The following is a 15,302-nucleotide window of genomic DNA, read 5'->3' on the forward strand; positions in this document are numbered from 1 at the left end:
AACGTCGGAGTTACCTTCTCTCCCTCAACCCATCTCCATCTCTACCACCATCATGATTGTCCCTCAGATTGTTAAGTTCTCTTTTTCTCTCTTTTACAATCTTTTTGGCAAGCAAGAAAACCATAACTCTGTCTTTCACGACGAAGCTTTCTTTCTTTTTCTTTCGTGAGACGATGGCCCCAAAGCGAGTGATTCGAAGCTCCAAAGATGTTCATGTCGTTCCACCTACAAGAAAGGTGCAAAAGAAGGTATCATCTACTCCAACCATAACTCAAGCAGAGATATTGACTTCAGAAGAAGTTGAAGCCGTTCAATTTCAAACACAGCAGGTAGTTGAATGTGTCGCTAATCTGGTAAGATAAATTTATAATCATGCATTGTTATACATGATGACCGGATAAGCCAAACATAGGGATTCTTTTAAACTGTCCAAAAAACGTGATTCTATCACAAAAAACAAACATATGTTCTTATAGAATAGTGAAAGAATTGTTTGATAGATTGTCACTGTTTGTTGAATTGTTATTGCTTGATAAATTGTTATTTCTTAATAAATTGTTATTGTTTGATAAGTTGGTATTGTTTGATATGAAGAGTTGGTTGATCATGTTTTAAGAATTATTTAAGAAGAAGAATTGTTGAAAGAGTATCTTTTGTTTCTCGCAGATAGCGAGATGCTTTGCAGGTAGCAAAATGCCTTGCGGGTAGCAAGATGCCTTGTGGTTGGCGAGATGCCTCACGGCGGTTAGAGAGATGATCGCGCGGTTAACGAAAATTAAGTTGAGGTTATCGGGTCTCTTTTTATCCCTCTTAGTGAGATGCCTAATGGTTAGCAAGATACCTCACGATTAGTGAGATGGGAAGGTTGCGGAATTCGCGACTAGCGAATTTATAAATCCTTTGCAAAGGCTCTGTTGGTTAGACAGAAAAAGTTTGTGGGTAGCGGCAAACTCATAAGAAATTGAATTTTTATTTTCTTTTGCAAAATAGGATTGTCTTCATTAGGCATTGTTTTAATTCTTTTGGTGTTGTTTGAAGGGAGAATGAGCCTGTGTCCGAAACTAATAAAGGAACCCTGTTTGTATTTGTAAAATAGTGTGGTAGTAATTAAAAAACAAGAAGAACAAGTGAGTGTGGTGTGAAAAGTGGGAGATTAGTATCGGATCTAAGTCTACGGATGGGTGGACCCGATTAGTCGGGTACTTTTCACAAAATTAGTAGTTAGTTAAGTATAAGTCTCATATGACACCTATGATTTATGAATGGCTGTCGTGCCTCTTAAACGTGAGAAAGAGAAAGAAAGAGCCCTGGCATACCAGCGACGTGAAACAGAAAAAAAAAATCCACGTGTTGAAAGAAAAAAAGGAATGTGTCGGAAGAGAGAGAGGGAGAGAAATCCAAGGATCCTGAGAGGATTCATCAATTTTCGATTTATTCAAAATCGACCAGACATACTAAGACTGTGTGATACACACACACACACACACACACACACACACACACACAACTCCTACTTAGGCCCATGTCACACTAGGGCAGGCAAGTTAAGTCCAGGGTGTTTTGACACGCCCTCATTCGCCGTTGCAAAAAGAGAAAATTGGCCGCGAGAGGATGTCAGATGGGCAGCCTTGCATGCCCAGCCAACTTTCCAAACAAGCGGCCATCTGCAAAAGTGCAGACGCAAAAGCATCGTAGAGGTTTTGAGCTCTGACGCACAACGTGAAGGACAGAAGACCTACCAGTTGCGCTACCCTCATTAGATTGGCCGCGAGAGGATGTCAAAGGGTCGGCCTCGCATGCCCGGCCAACTTTCCAAACAAGCAGCCATTTGCAAAAGTGTGCGAGCGAAAGTGTCGTAGAGGTTTTGAGCTCTGACGCGCAGCGTGAAGGCCACTCATTGCTTGAAAGTAAAGGAAAACGTTTGCTACATGTCCCAATGTGAGAGCAATGGGCTGGTCACACTTACAAATCACACTTGGGCGGGCATCCCAATGTGACAGGGGCCTTACTAGACAGTGTGGTATAATAAGCTAGTATATGTATATGCCATAGCCAAGTTTCCCAAAAAGCATTGGATGCTATATCGTGAGGAAATTTGAAATTCCTACCCAACAAGGAAAAGCACGCTTGAAACCTGTTGTGAAGAACCAGAGAAATAGGTGCTCATTTTTTTAATATGGAGGTTGCCCTTGCCCAACCTCGTATATAAGCGTCACGGAGTGGACTCAAGGGATCAACGGCTGGAGATGGATCAGCCGCCATTAATCGGCCCCCAATGTAAATAAAAAATTAAGGGTCCCTGGCGTCGCGTCGATTCTTTGAACCCACAACCTCCTCCTCCACAACCCGGAGCTCTATCCACCTGCGCTGTCGCGCGCTGATGAAAGCATTGCGCCTTTGCACAATCAAATTCCTCCCCCCCCCCCCCCCCGTCACTCCGACGACCCAAATCGCGTGCCCCGCCGTTAAATGCCACTGTCGTAGATCCCTCGAGGGACGCCCCGTGTCACTTATAGACGAGGCTTTCCAACAACTCTATGTCATGCTATGGCGAACACATGCCCTTCTCAATTCGAGATGGGAAATTGATGACCGCAAATCGTTTCAGCCTTGTGCCTTCCAACCAGTTTTGTAGCAGTTTAGAGGGATGAGAGGTGCTCCACTCGACGACTAGATTCCCTAACGTTGCAAATGGCGAAGTCAGGCCAGAGCTTCCAATCCCTTCCTCTCTTGGGCATATCCTACCGTTAAAGTCCAAGAAAATGGGGACCAATGCCACGTGACACGTCATACGAGCAACTCTTTGCAGGATACAGTCACAATGATACGTGTTGCGCGTCGTCATCATTCCAAGCAGTGTGCTCATTGTTCCATGCAGCACAACATTCCTTGCACTGAGTTGGATATACTCAGGTCTTTCATTGGATGCAAAGAGAGGATTTGTTTCAAGCCGTACGCGAAATGTTGTTCATAAGCTTTGTATCTAGAATGTGCTCTCTTGGAATGTGATGTTGGTAGGATATTCCCAACAGCAAAAGGGGGAGGAAGCTCAAGGCTATTCTCATGGGATGCAAAGTAAGGGTCTCTCTTAGAATGTACCTCTTTGAGGGCACTTTCAAATGTGATCCTTGGAATGCAATGATTGGGATATTGCCAACGCGGGAAGGGCCGGGAAGCTCAGGGCTGTTGACCTCATTGGCGGATGCTAGTGAGGGTTTCTCTCCAAACATGCTCTCTTGGACAGCACATAGTGAAGATTAGGCCCAGGGAGGGCAGGCCAAGGAAGCTATTTTTGCTACATGCAAAGAGAGGGCACCTCCCCATTCACATTCAATTTTTTTAGCATGCTCAATGCATGTGGTCCCTCAAGCCTGGTGGGTGAGGTATACAGGGATCCCGTCATGTGGAATGATTTTTGTCTTGGATAAATGAGCAGCATCTTGAAGATCGGTTGTCCGAAATGTATGAAGTTTGTGAATGAACACAAGTTCTTGAGTTCCCAAGAGGATACATTTGAGAGGGGTATGGCTTGGAAGCATTGTCTTCAATCCAAATGCAATCACCTATCCTTGCATTTTGAATGTAGGCATAGCTCATCCACATCTGCCCTTCTTTCTTCGACTTCAAACAATGTTCTCTTGCCTCTTTTCTCCTTCAAGGGGAGGACACCTCCTATCGTGGATTGAGCAATGGTTTGGAGGTGTTGTGCTAAAGTAAGCATGCTTGCACTATTCCTTGATTTTGGTGAAGGCCAAATCTCAAGTGTAATCAGGGTGCATAGAACTCTCCCTTGTTAGAGCCAACGCCTTTTGATTATGCAAATGTAATCAGTTCCTACCCATGCACTAAAAATCTAAAAGAAAATGACCCTCTTCACTTTAGTGGAGAAATCATACCTCGGTCCTCGAATAGTGGACGAGAAGCATGTATTTGACCCCCTCAACACTAATGGAGGAGAAACAATGACTCCTCAACAATGGAGGGGAATTGGGAATGCGAGGGAAGGGCACATTTCCAACAGCTTATACAAATTGGGTGAGGATGGTCCCACCTCCCCGCTATAATCATCTATAGTTTTATCTTTTTTTTGGCACACGACATGCGAGCACGTAATGCATTTAATGACATCTTTAAACACAACCAATCACTATGCAAATCTAGTCCTCAAAAATTTGCTACCTCTTGTTTTTCTTTTGTTGCAAGTTTGAAAGAGGTTTCACAATTGGCGCATAACCTCAAAAAATGTTAGCGGATTGGAACACCAAGATTGATATGCGTTGAGGTGAGTCTAAATCCAACCCTATTGCATACAAGTTTATTTCTTTAGCTTCCATCCTCAACACGGATATGCTAATGTTAAGACCAAGTACATTATAAAGAGTGAGTAGAAATTCACCAGTTCTCAACGACTTTTAAATGCAATTATACCGTTACTTGCACTTCATGGATATATGCAAATTCAGTCAAAGAATTTCCTACTACGTTATATTGTCACAATAGTTACCTTAAGCAAGAACCCCTCCACCTTTGCAACACTACTCTTGACGTTAAAGACTGGTACAAGCAAATCAAGGTCCATCCAGTATAGGGATCTAAAGAGTATTAAAGGACCAACAAAGGCAATTTTGCAATATGTTCAAGAGAGCTAGAAATTACATGCTAAAATGCAAGCATACTGTCGCGTATCGTCCTCAGCATGTCGCGTGCACATATTCATACTTCTTTTCAACAAAGGACAGTCCCACTCACTTAAGATAGGACCCCATCACCCTTCTAGTAGCACAAAAAGCTAAATCAATTTATGTATCTGCTTCAACGATGTATGGTGACCCCATGACATCAAGCTTGATAAGGTCTCAAAATATGTGTTTCATTGTTCAGCAATAACAGGCGCTTGTCCTTCAATTACTAGTCTCTAAGCAAATCTTCCCTTCGCCTGGCATAGGTGGAGCACATTCTTCAAGAATTGATTTTGCCTTCGCAACATGTGAGAAGCCCAAAATATAGCACACACATACAAATCATGCCCTTCAATAATCAAGGCATGATTGACCTCGCAACCAACAAATATGTGCTTTCCTGATACAAAGCTTCATCAAACTCACGGTATGAAGCTGCTAATCAGTCTATGTGGCAGAAACTGTCAAAATTTGTGTACTATGGAGCTGACGGCCATTTAAGTAGACAATTGTAGTTTAAAAATTGTGATGCCATCCAAGCATTGGGGTAGGGGTGATTGACCCTGTTCAGAGTTACGAAGGACCCTTCCAATTCAGCACTAGCAAAAAATGTCAGCAGCCCCTTCCTGTGTCTGGTGATTGTACTTTCAAGAAGTTGACGGAATGCCCTCCTGTCAGCTTTTACTTGGACTGTGACAAGTACCTGTAAACCAAACAAAAATGGCACTTGACTTCGGGGAAAGCGACCATGTTTTAACATAAACCTCTGTGGTTACTGTTGAACCCTAGACTCGAACAAGAGAGCAGGAGCTCTACACTAAGCAGCTACCATCACCAAAACAAAGATGAAGTGCAGTCAATATGCATATGCAGAGGTAGGACACTACATTCATGGCCTTCTTGATGAGAAACGCATCCTCTCATCAACACTCTGAGCCCTCAATAGACACACGGGCACCTCTACCCCTAACCCCCGCCCTTCATTGTAGGTTGTCACGCTGTATACCTTCTCCTTTGGCAAAAACTCAACCTTACTGATCACAAATAATTCAGCAAAAACAGATTTTATTTCTATGTTAAAAGCACTTGTCATTTTTTTAAGCGTTCACACTTGTATGTACACCTCCTTGCAGCTGTCTCTTTTTAACCATTTACAATCTCATGATGTTTCTCAAGAACCACAGCTTGCTGATGCTGATTTCTGTTAGCAGCTGACTATACATCAGACAGTTGACTACTCTTCATGCAACCCTCATGCTAATAGCATTCCATTGTGGCTTCCATCTCCAACTTACAGAAACAAAGCATGCATCCCTTGGGATAATAGTGCATGTTATGCATGGCAAAACTAACTGCTAGTCCTAACAATATCTTTGGTTTAGTATCACAGAACCCTTACCTGGACGTATGAAAACCAGCAAGAAACCATGCCGTTGCCACATCAGAAAAGCTGCTACGCGTTTGTGAGCTTTCTGTCACTGTGCTAGTTGAATTTTGTCCTTCTGTTGATAGAAGAACTATAAGGATTAAAACTAAAACAGAGCCACAAAACCCACACATAAATCTTGTAATACTCCTCAAAATCATTACCTGTTGTCTTTAGAGCTTCAGCAACTGCTGCCTTTATAATATCTGGAAAAGCAGATGCATCTGGGAGAACTTGAGAAGTACGTGGAGTTTGACTATAAGTTTTGGCACCATCATCAAACTGATTTACATAGCCACAATACTGGCACCGAAGCCCATTTGAACAACAAGCTGCTTGTGACGTCAATGCACCTGATTGATTGTAATAGGCATTCCATTGGCAAAGATAGCAGTTCTCAGCTGAAGCTGAATGGCCATGATGCTGTGCGTAGTATTGTGGATCTGCGACACCTCCATGTTCCACATGGACTTCTTCCACATTGTTATTCCCTGTATGGCCCTCTTCATGGAAGCTAACCTTGTCAGCCTGATATGGAGCCACTCCCCCATTTTCTCCTTTTTGAGAGAGTTCACTCTGCTCCACTTCATACCTGCACAAGAACATAAAACATGATGCTCATGAATAAACAACCGATGTAACATGCCTTAAATTGGATATCTCATGCCCAACTGTTCCAAGAAATAACCAAGGCAGGAGCATCTATGAAGTAGCGCATTTCAAACATCAACACTAAAACTTACTCATTCAAATTCGCCACCACTTGGCTGTTTGACTCCATTTTAACAACATTTTCTGGGACATCCTGAGTGGGTGCCTTGCGTTCAACGTCGACACCATGCATAGTCTGTGGAAAATGGACAAGAAGAAGATGTAATAAAAGCATTCTGTTCACGTTCATAAAACTTAGGCAAGAATCATTGGAAGCCTCAAGTTGTTCCAACATAATTCCATTCTTGTACTTCATCCATTAAGACCAGACTTCTCAAATGTCACAAAATGATGACCCATACCCGACTGGAGCAAAGGAGAGTCTATCAGAAGCAGTACCCCAAAGGCCAAGTCTTAGCTGGGCAGCCCGTGAAACACGGCACAAATCACCGTGCGATTTCCATGTGCTCATGTGGCATGCTGATGCGGCACAGCCGTACGACTTGCTGCATGGATGATTTGACGCTGGACAGTTGCTTTTGGGCGTCAATTTGAACAGATGATTTTAAGCTCACTTGTAGATAACGAATGATAACCACAACAGTTAAAATATATAAAAATACCGACAGGAGCACCTAGTTGAGGGGGCACTATCTGTAACAGTGGAACTACGATATTTCAAGTTCAGTTGAGCATTGTTGCAGTCCGTGGTGTTTTTCCCGCCTAGTTACATGACTTGCTGCATCATATTCTGATCCAGAACTGCAGTAAGAACCACGAAAGTGTCAAAGAGATTCCTAAATGTCAGGAATAAGAGAATTCATATGAGGGAGTGGACAAAGAGCATGACCATGCTCACAGGGATGATCAAGAGGGTACGTTTGCACAGCACGCCAATCAACAGGTTGTGGAGTATGCTAGACAAACAAAGTCAACATCCTTGTGGAGCATATGCTTGCCTTTTCCAAGGACCCTCGTTATGTGAATTATATGCAGATCAAATCAATGAACACAGTGATTAAACATCAGAAAGCACCGGTAAGATCTCAGCCCAAACGTGAAGGTGACGAAGTCTTCTATCAGCAAGAAGGGATCCAATCGTTTTACAAATTGGCAACAGCAACAGCAAATGATGCATCAAATGCAAGAATATAGACCCCCTTATCCAGGGTACCTTGACGTGAATTCAACTTTTTCAGAAAGGGCAGCCAAGAGTCAGTTGAGAATGACTCCAGAAGAATTCGTTCCATGTGAAGCAAGTGCTTTTGGACCTTATCTATCATGTGCGCATTGCACTTGAGTCACATGGACAAGCTAATGCTACAGATTAGTGTCTAGTCTTTGTTAGGGATCTAGTTTGGCACCCTCGTGAGGACCTGCATGCCCAGAGAGGTCATTAGCTTGCCTACCCTCACTAGCACAATACATTCATAAAGTCAAGTAGGCATAAGAACAGTCACTAAAGCCATTTAATAAAAAATGACCCCTTTTATTATGAAGTCGTGTGGCCTCTCTGGCTACTACTCAGCCTCCTCTTCCCAAGACTATATAGGTGAGCCCTTGCCTCACTATTGAAGATAGATGAGAACCGATACCCGCATAGGCATCTAGCGCCCAAAATAACCTAGAATCACCAGCATTTTCAGCCAGCATCAGATCAGCCTTAGCGTTTTTGCATCAGATCAGCATCAGCATGAAGCATGAAGCATTTAATATTCAGCATTTCAGCAGTGTATTAGCATTTCTGCAAGTAATCAAAGCAAGTACTTGCTCTGGCTACAACAAGGGGGCCCTTGAGGCTTGTTGGGACCCGACGTGCGGTGTCATCTCTCTTTGCTCTCTCTTTCATTTGTGTTCAATTCTCTCAAGTGAAGTAAAGTAACCTTGTGTTTGTGCAAAGTACTTGATCTCCTTGTGTTTGTGCAAAGTACTTGATCTAAGTTAAAATCCTTAAACCCTTCCGCCACGCCTCACATTTTCGCACAGGTGCTTTTGGCCCATACGAAGCAACAATGCTTGGTTTTCTAGGAGGGTTGTATGGCACAATACATGTCATGCAAGGATATAGAAATGGACTCAACTAGGATGGGATTTGTTATGCCTCACTTCTTTGATACAGCTTTCGGCATTGAGGGCAATACGCTTCTACAACCTAGTGCATATGCCCACTTGATGCCGTGGAGGGTGGGTCAAAAGGTTTACAAAGGAGGAGGAGAGTAACGGCCTCGAGACGAGAAGAAAGTGCTTGCTTTTGTCCAGCAGTTTGATACCGGTTAGCTTCACCTAAGCCTCCAAAATCAGAGAAGCGGCCTCTTTTCTCAAAAGGAATGCACATCAGTTGTGATCAACTTATGACCTAATGCATATGACCACTTGATGGCGATGGAGGGTCAAAAGGATTACAAAGGAGGAGAAGAGTTCAACAATTTTTAAAGGCCTCGAGACGAGAAGAAAGCGCTTGCTTTTGTCCGGCAGTTTGATACCACTTTCTCCGGGGTTAACTTCACCTAAGCCTCCAAAATCAGAGAAGCGGCCTCTTTTCTCAAGAGGAATGCACATCACTTGTGGTCGACTTTTCTGTTACATGGACAGGCACCACTGACACGAACGGGATTCTTGCTTCCCTGTGGTTGCCACCAGCATGTTAGGCACAAATTTTGACTGCAGTTTTAGGGTTAGCATTTTAGCGTCTAGACCAGAAGCACAATTGATCGCTGCATACTTTTGTCCACTCACATTATTCCTCTCTCTAGAAAGGTGGTCCATACCAAACTCTGGAGTCTGAGTCATAGCAAGAATCTTTCTAGCTGCACAATGACACTCTCTCTAGATTCTTCCTTCTCTCTAGAGGGTGCTGATTTGTAAATCTAAAACTTACAGTTTTCTTTCTCTGTAAGTGAAGTTTTTCTTTTCTAGTAGCTAGGGACTGTTTTCATCAAACAGCATTTTCTATCTCTGCTTTCTCTCTCTCTCTCTCTCTCTCTCTCTCTCTCTCTCTGACTTTGTATCAGATCCACCACATTGTAACTTTCTGGTCTCATAGGTCACTTAGGCCTTTTGAAGACGTTAATATAACATTTCATTTCATTTCATTTCTCTCTCTCTCTCTCTCAGCACAGCAGAGCTCGTCGCTTACACCAGAAGCACATTGATCGATCGAGCGACCGAGATGGGGAGATCCAGACACCACGACTGCGGAGGACTACACAGCATCGACGGAGGCTACATCAGAGGATCCGGATCACTTTGGCCCGACATGCACAACGCCCGGTCAGACTACTGACCATGGAGGAGATTGATGAGATCCGCCAGCGACCGAGCTGGATCTCTTGTGATTTAGCGATCCCAGCTAGCTGCTTAGTTCACACCTAGCACTTTAGGATTCCATAGCATAGTATTTTTATTTTGTCAATTTGTTACTTTTGCTACTTTGACTTTGTATCAGATCCACCACATTGTAACTTTCTGGTCACATAGGTCACTTTGGCCTTTTGAAGACGTTAATATAACATTTCATCTCTCTCTCTCTCTCTCTCTCTCTCTCTCTCTCTCTCTCTCTCTCTCTCTCTCTCTCTCTCTCTCTCTCTCTCTCTATCTCTGTATATATATATACACACACACACACACACAGTGGAGGAGATCACGTCTATGCTAGTTACAAACCTACCTCTTTGCCCCCCCCCCCCGCTCTCTCTCTCTCTCTCTCTCTCTCTCTCTCTCTCTCTCTCTCTCTCTCTCTCTCTCTCTCTCTCTCTCTCTCTCTCTCTCTCTCTCTCTCTCTGTGTGTGTGTGTGTGTGTGATGCTACGCGAGCTGCTGTCCCATGCGACCTCCTACGTGAGCTGCTGCCCTACGCGAGTTGTCGTACTCCGTTGTTGTCCTACGCGCTGCTGTCCTACGCGAGCAGGTTTCTCTCCCTCTGCAGCGGGACGCAGACTCTCTCTCGCAACAACCCGCAGACAGAGGCAAGGGACGTGACCCCGTAGGCAGCTGTGCCTAAGCCTGCGTCTGTGCGAACCAGCCCAGCGCGAGACCTGCTCCGTACGCACACAAGCCCTCTGTCACGAGGACGTGGCAATTGCTAATCTTAGTTGTTGGTTTCTCTCCAATGATTTTTGTTTAATTTTTGAGACCCTCTTTTTGAAGTTGCAAATGGTCAGACATTGTATGGCCAATGTGAACGGTAGTTTCACCCGCAGACGGAAAGTTGGTCGGCACTGGAACTCGTAAAGTAAAAGGATGTCTAGGCTCAATTCAAGATCATGTATGTACCCCCGTCGCACTTAGCAAGTTGGTGGATACTAGGAAGTGAACTCAATAAAGGCATAAAGTCACCAGCAGAAAGTATCCGACAGTTGGGCCACATTGCACTTTTGGATGCGGTCCGAATGAGGATAGATGGTCAGATGACTAGTGGGAGCCCAACGGAAACATCTCCTAAAAATTAGGGAACTGTTATTTTGGGCCGTGAAATGTGCTCGCGTCATTACCTTCGGTATGACCAGGGGAACATTTTATTACTCTGCTGCAAAGTCAAATGATGCACTCGTTGAGAGATTTTTAAGCAAGAAGCCCAATGCGGGGAAATTGCATGTATGAGTGCCAAGTCGATTTACCAAGTTTGGGAGAAGAGAATCCGTAACTGACTTTCTCGAGCAGTTTTGGAGGCTGATAACTGTGATTTTCAGCCATTTCTCTCCATTTTTTAGCTTCCCATGACTTTACCTAAGGAGCTCATTTTCAGCATTGGAAGGCATCAGATGCGTGTTTACAGGGCTGTTTTGCTGCATTTTCAGCGATACGCAGGTTTTGGCAGCCATGGAAATCTTCTCCTTTTTGCATCTATTTGTTCACAGATGCATTACAGGTTAAGGGCAGAAGAGGGGGCGCTCGATTTATGCTTGGGGGATGCTTCATTGAGAACCTGTTCACAGGTTAAGAGCTATGGAGTGCTTCCTTTCCCTCTATGTACAATGTGGTGCTAGGAGTGATGACCTGCACACTACACACTGCTCTCTCTCTCCCTACGTGCAGTTATGTGATGCCCCACAAGAGGGCTTTTCATTTGACTGATGTACAGCTGTGTGGGTTCATGCTTTTGTGCTGAGGCAAGAGCCTCCTTGAGCAGGAACAGGGGTAGCTAGCTGCTACTCCAAAGCAGGCACCGGTGAGGGTCATAACCTCACCTTACAGGTCCAAAATCAGCGTTGTGTATGCGCTGTAATTTGACTGTTTTTCAGCCATACGGACGCCAGGACCATTGGGAATCGTGCCCCACTGGCAAAGGACAGTTAGGGGACTGTTTGGGGCTGAAAACAGAGCAAAAACCAGTAATACAGAGTGCTGAATTTACTGTTTTTGTGCAGGAATCAGAGGGTATACGCCAGTAGAAGCGAGTTCCAACAGGGGAATTGGTTTCGCGCAAGTTTTGGGGTTGTTATGCTACCGAAATTTGGCCAAAACAGGCGGTATCTAGTGGGATACAGTCAAAGGATTCCCAGGACTCTTCTTTGTACTTTACCCTCCTAAAGAATAAAGAAATACCGAAAGGGGCGCCAATTTTGGGGCCTACAAGTTGTCGGTGTCTGCTCAGAGCATTCTAGCTATCGAGCCGTGTGTGTGATTAAGTGTTAATTCCCGTTACACGTTACCTTTGCAAAGTACTCTGTGTGTGTCTAAAGTAAAGAATTTCGGGTGAAAGCCAAAGCCTACCGCCCCACTACGGACCGGTTTCATGGTTCCATCGCTGGGACATCAATCACTTTTTCCTTAAAGAATGAGCCTGGATTGTTTTGAGATAAAGACACAGAGTGCGGGGATTACACTATGGCCGACAAGGGGAAGGGAATTATGGAAGAGGGTTCCTCTTCACAGGACAGACAAGAAATTCCGTATGTCGCCCTGCCAAAAAGTGGTCAAATTAGGGCTGATTTTCTGCTGCGTTTTTAGGGTTTGCAAGTATGAACCAAGATGAGATAGGGAGAGGTCTCACAGTGGTAGATTGGCCACTAGATCTCTTGCGGGAGTGATGTGGGTCTGCCAGGTGACATGCTGCTTGTCGATTCTCTGAGGCGATTGCTTGGATTCTATGACGCATTGGTAAATCATCTTGAAATTTAAGCTTGCTTGGTCGTGGGTAGTACGCGACAATGTTGTGGAATTATGCTCGTTTGCAAAGGCAAGAGCCTCTTGCACAAGTAAAAAGTTAAGGGACAGGTTGCAAGATGCTATGTGGTGAAGTTCAAGAACTATCCACCTATGGATGCAAAGTGGATGGAAGAGCATGAACTATCAGAGTCACCAAATGTATTGCACCTTTACCCTGAGGCCTTTGGGTTACAGCCTACGTATACCCCAACCCAATGTCTGCAAAGGAGGGGTAATGATAGAGCTAGCACATCAAATGTACTCATGGATTCAATGCAGTCTAAAGTAAAGAATTTCGGGTGAAAGCCAAAGCCTACCGCCCCACTACGGGCCGGTTTCATGGTTCCATCGCTGGGACATCAATCACTTTTTCCTTAAAGAATGAGCCTGAATTGTTTTGAGATAAAGACACAGAGTGCGGGGATTACACTATGGCCGACAAGGGGAAGGGAATTATGGAAGAGGGTTCCTCTTCACAGGACAGACAAGAAATTCCGTATGTCGCCCTGCCAAAAAGTGGTCAAATTAGGGCTGATTTTCTGCTGCGTTTTTAGGGTTTGCAAGTATGAACCAAGATGAGATAGGGAGAGGTCTCACAGTGGTAGATTGGCCACTAGATCTCTTGCGGGAGTGATGTGGGTCTGCCAGGTGACATGCTGCTTGTCGATTCTCTGAGGCGATTGCTTGGATTCTATGACGCATTGGTAAATCATCTTGAAATTTGAGCTTGCTTGGTCGTGGGTAGTACGCGACAATGTTGTGGAATTATGCTCGTTTGCAAAGGCAAGAGCCTCTTGCACAAGTAAAAAGTTAAGGGACAGGTTGCAAGATGCTATGTGGTGAAGTTCAAGAACTATCCACCTATGGATGCAAAGTGGATGGAAGAGCATGAACTATCAGAGTCACCAAATGTATTGCACCTTTACCCTGAGGCCTTTGGGTTACAGCCTACGTATACCCCAACCCAATGTCTGCAAAGGAGGGGTAATGATAGAGCTAGCACATCAAATGTACTCATGGATTCAATGCAACAACAGTGTACAGTTTGACAAAAGTATGAAGGTCTCATTAAGTCATTTGTACACATGTTTTGACAGTCTTTCTTGAGGATACATGCGATGATAAAAGGGTGCTTACCACACAAGATCATCTATGGCATGTATTTATGGTATGCAATCGAGGACGTTTGTGATTTCAAGAGGGGGGTATGTCACGAGGACGTGGCAATTGCTAATCTTAGTTGTTGGTTTCTTTCCAATGATTTTTGTTTAACTTTTGAGACCCTCTTTTTGAAGTTGCAAATGGTCGGACATTGTATGGCCAATGTGAACGGTAGTTTCACCCGCAGACGGAAAGTTGGTCGGCACTGGAACTCGTAAAGTAAAAGGATGTCTAGGCTCAGTTTAAGATCATGTATGTACCCCCGTCGCACTTAGCAAGTTGGTGGATACTAGGAAGTGAAAGGCATAAAGTCACCAGCAGAAAGTATCCGACAGTTTGGCCACATTGCACTTTTGGATGCAGTCCGAATGAGGATAGATGGTCAGATGACCAGTGGGAGCCCAACGGAAACATCTCCTAAAAATTAGGGAACTGCTATTTTGGGCCGTGAAATATGCTCGCGTCATTACCTTCGGTATGACCAGTGGAACATTTTATTACTCTGCTGCAAAGTCAACTGATGCACTCGTTGAGAGATTTTTAAGCAAGAAGCCCAATGCGGGGAAATTGCATGTATGAGTGCCAAGTGGCACTTTTTGGTCAATTTACCAAGTTTGGGAGAAGAGAATCCATAACTGACTTTCTCGAGCAGTTTTGGAGGCTGATAACTGTGATTTTCAGCCATTTCTCTCAATTTTTTAGCTTCCCATGACTTTACCTAAGGAGCTCATTTTCAGCATTGGAAGGCATTAGATGCGTGTTTACAGGGCTGTTTTGCTGCATTTTCAACGATACGCAGGTTTTGGCAGCCATGGAAATCTTCCCCTTTTTGCATCTATTTGTTCACAGATGCATTACAAGTTAAGGGCAGAAGAGGGGGCGCTCGATTATGCTTGGGGGATGCTTCATTGAGAACCTGTCACACAGGTCAAGAGCTATGGAGTGCTTCCTTTCCCTCTATGTACAGTGTGGTGCTAGGAGTGATGACCTGCACACTACACACTGCTCTCTCTCTCCCTACGTGCAGTTATGTGATGCCCCACAAGAGGGCTTTTCATTTGACTGATGTACAGCTGTATGGGTTCATGCTTTTGTGCTGAGGCAAGAGCCTCCTTGAGCAGGAACAGGGGTAGCTAGCTGCTACTCCAAAGCAGGCACCGGTGAGGGTCATAACCTCGCCTTACAGGTGCAAAATTAGCGTTGTGTATGCGCTGTAATTTGACTGTTTTTCAGCCATAC

The 15,302-nt window shown here is 44.3% G+C and overlaps 1 protein-coding gene across 8 annotated transcripts in view; it reads right to left on the reverse strand.

The window, feature by feature from the left end:
• Positions 1 to 4,777: 4,777 nt before the first annotated feature.
• LOC147432329 (uncharacterized) overlaps positions 4,778 to 15,302 on the reverse strand; it is a 38,926-nt gene continuing 28,401 nt past the window's right edge. The window contains exons 1-7 of one of the 8 annotated variants that reach the window (XM_086492317.1): positions 7,607 to 7,761; positions 7,392 to 7,518; positions 7,156 to 7,292; positions 6,849 to 6,952; positions 6,270 to 6,697; positions 6,079 to 6,181; positions 4,778 to 5,382 (exon numbers count right to left, since the gene is read on the reverse strand). In XM_086492317.1, coding sequence (XP_086348443.1) covers positions 5,361 to 5,382; positions 6,079 to 6,181; positions 6,270 to 6,697; positions 6,849 to 6,949 — 654 coding nt within the window. In that variant the 5' untranslated portion in view covers positions 6,950 to 6,952; positions 7,156 to 7,292; positions 7,392 to 7,518; positions 7,607 to 7,761 and the 3' untranslated portion in view covers positions 4,778 to 5,360. Of the gene's footprint in view, positions 5,383 to 6,078; positions 6,182 to 6,269; positions 6,698 to 6,848; positions 6,953 to 7,118; positions 7,293 to 7,383; positions 7,519 to 7,606; positions 7,762 to 15,302 lie in introns of those variants that run through there. The other 7 variants (XM_086492316.1, XM_086492315.1, XM_086492312.1 and 4 more) reach the window with 7 other exon arrangements.

Source organism: Adiantum capillus-veneris, chromosome 20 (genome assembly GCF_014529385.1).
Source record: "Adiantum capillus-veneris isolate H3 chromosome 20, ASM1452938v2, whole genome shotgun sequence".
In the NCBI taxonomy this organism is placed as follows: domain Eukaryota; kingdom Viridiplantae; phylum Streptophyta; class Polypodiopsida; order Polypodiales; family Pteridaceae; genus Adiantum; species Adiantum capillus-veneris.